Source organism: Frankliniella occidentalis, unplaced genomic scaffold (genome assembly GCF_000697945.3).
Source record: "Frankliniella occidentalis isolate FOCC.00 unplaced genomic scaffold, Focc_3.1 Scaffold30, whole genome shotgun sequence".
Classification (NCBI taxonomy): Eukaryota; Metazoa; Arthropoda; class Insecta; order Thysanoptera; family Thripidae; genus Frankliniella; species Frankliniella occidentalis.
This window is the reverse complement of record NW_026267160.1, coordinates 1,528,806-1,531,503: the sequence shown is the minus strand read 5'-3', so window position 1 is coordinate 1,531,503 and position 2,698 is coordinate 1,528,806. Positions and strand designations below refer to the sequence as shown.

The 2,698-nt window shown below is 61.6% G+C and overlaps 1 protein-coding gene across 3 annotated transcripts in view; it reads left to right on the top strand.

Moving 5' to 3' along the window:
• The window catches only part of LOC113208168 (protein GDAP2 homolog), a 69,361-nt gene that overhangs the window by 52,928 nt on the left and 13,735 nt on the right, over positions 1-2,698 (top strand). For all 3 annotated transcript variants that reach the window (XM_026425049.2, XM_052265741.1, XM_052265740.1), the window contains one exon: positions 2,371-2,584. In XM_026425049.2, the coding sequence (XP_026280834.1) occupies positions 2,371-2,584 (214 nt within the window). The remainder of the gene's footprint in view (positions 1-2,370; positions 2,585-2,698) is intronic.

Below are 2,698 nucleotides of genomic sequence, written 5' to 3'. Positions count from 1 at the left end.
CCCCTAACCGCCTAACCCCCTTGTGATGCATCAAAATCTAGTGGCCGTGGCAAATAATGACTGAAGTCGACTTCGGGGAGCTCAAAGTGATCCTATGCCGAGCGTTTTCCCCCCAGCGCACCGCGATCCTCGACGGACGGCTCAATACCCCCGAGGGAGGGCGTCCCTCTATCCCCGTGTGTCGCTTGAACGGGTCACTCTCTGTGGCAGATGTTTATGTTGCCCTCACCACAACACTATGTGATCCACTCAGTTTTTCCCCTCTTTGCCCTGCACCCGCCCCGCGCGCAAGCGGCGGCTCCGCCCCCCGCCACGGTAAACGCCTCGCGCAGCGCCACCGAAATATCCTTCCGTCCTTGGGTATGGCCAGCGCGACCCTCTGCAGCACTGTGTCGGCGGGCGTGGCGTGGAGGGGCGTAGGCCGGGCCGTTCGACTCGACGCGCATGTCGTGACTCCTAAAAGGCCCGCGCGCCTCCCCTGTACACGTACTACACGAGTCGGCGTATAGTCCTCATGCTTTCAGTGGGGGTTGGCAGCCCCGCTGTGCGCCGGCCTCGTGACGCCTGCAGGGGGACGCCCGTCAGCCCCTCTGCCCCGCCACACCACGCCACACCCCGCCACGCCCCGCCTGCGGGGAATGACCGGAGCGCCCGCCATGGAGCTGGAGCTGGCGTCGGACAACTCAATGGCGTGGCACGGTGACGAATTGCTCGTTGTGTGTTGTCGGGCGTTGACATCTGGACCAAAGGCTGCTGCTGCCTCTGACGCTGGACTGGAGCCATGGCGCCGCCCCGCCGCCCCGCCCGGCTGGCAGCCACATGACGCGGCCGCGGGGCCCCCTTGTTGTGCGCCAGGCGGGCAGCGCGAGCCTCTTAGCGGCTGGAGAGCTAACTGCCTTGCTATTGACAGGTGACTGTTAGCGACGCCGCGGTACAAAAGCGACACGAGTGGGCCTTGGCCGTCGTCGGGGAAGGGGTGCTGCCATCGAGTGGTACGACGAACTCGCCTACCAACTGCGAAGCGGGAAAACACAGAAACCGACAAAAACTTTCAACGTGCTTCCACTAACTGCTGCACAAAAAACGTAGTCTGAAGATTACAATTCAGTTTTCAGTGGACACGCCAGGGAAGCAAACAGCTTCTTTTCTCGTGCACGACCTTCTCACGCCTTCTCATTTGAAACTCGATAGGACGACTGTCACCGAACGGAAACATATGTCTGTGCGAGGCCCAGATGACACCGCATACTCTCACGACATTATTCTCCGGGAGATAGTCCCTCCCTCTCCTGTCGAAGGTACCTGCAGCGAGGGGGCCTCAACTCTTTTGTGGAGTGTCCACCAGATTGCCCAGATTGCCAGACTGCTAGACGTATACTTGACATTCTGGTCATAAATCGCCTGTAACAAGACAAAACTCCCTACTCTCGCCCCGATTGTAGACAAAAAGCATGGCTTTGGGATGAGATAGACCTTTTATCCAAACGATGTGGCAACGCCGCACGCTAATAGTTTCCAGCGACAAACTCTTAATTGTGATCAAAATTCAAAATTCTGGCCACGGTGTTTGATTTTTGTGACTACTCCGCGTCAAACACCGTGGCCAGAATTTTGAATTTTGATCACAGTGAAGAGGTTGTCGCTGGACAAAAATAGCGGTATTTGGGCGACTGTACGAATAACCGCTTTGGATAAAACGTCTATTGCCTCGAGATTGCTGGTGATTATTGCCAGGTAGGTGTACACCAGATTGCCAAAGTTGAGGCCCCCTCGACCCCCAGTGGGTTCTGCACTGACCCGGCGCGCTGCGCGCTGCGCTGGCCGTGCACAGCCGAGCCGGACAGACCACGAGGACAGGTGGCATGGCGCGGGCGCGGGCGCGGGCCCCCCGGTGGGTCCGGCCGACCGGCCTTTGTTCCTGCCAACGCTGCCGAGTCGCGGCGGTGTGGCCCTGCAGCTCCTCTGTCCGTCCCGTCCGTCCCGTAGGGCCGTCAGCTCCATCCGGTCGCGCTTGGCCGCCTGCCACCCCGCTCGCCGCCGCTGCTGCGTGGCCGCTGCCCGAGCAGGGCCCCCCGCCCACCTGCAGGTGCGGGCCGGGCCGGGCCGGGCGCCCGCACTGTACTGCTTATCTCCCGCCTGCAGCCAGGTGGGGGGAGGGCAGGTGTGCCCAGCTGGCGGCGTCCTGGAAGTGGCGGCTTACCCGATATTGGCTATCGCGTAGTCACCAACGGGGCGGGGCTGGACTCGACGCGCACGAGGAAAACCAAGATGTCCTTGATTGAATATGAAACGGTCGATAAGAAATAACAGAGCAGCTGTCATGTAATGAACGGGTGTACTGTAACGGTTTTCTGTCTGTCTGTTCTACAGTGGACCGCTGCGTGGGGTGCGGCGGCAGCGTGCACTCGGGCTCGTGCTCCGACGTGTACGTGGACGTGCGGGGCGGTGAGGCCGTGTCCGTGTCCGAGCACATCGGCGAGCACGCCTTCAGCCAGATGCAGGGCGACCTGGACCAGCAGCGGCTGCTGGGCGAGCGGCCCACCGCCGACATCGAGCTGGTCCGCCAGATCCAGAGCAAGGAGCGGTGAGTAGAAGGGTTGGAGAGTGGGCCGGAGGGAGGTACCCGTCGGCGGGCTGAGTTGAAGGACGCCGCCGAGCCGGGCTGGACCGCCGTGTGTGGCGTGGCTTGTCCCCCCCC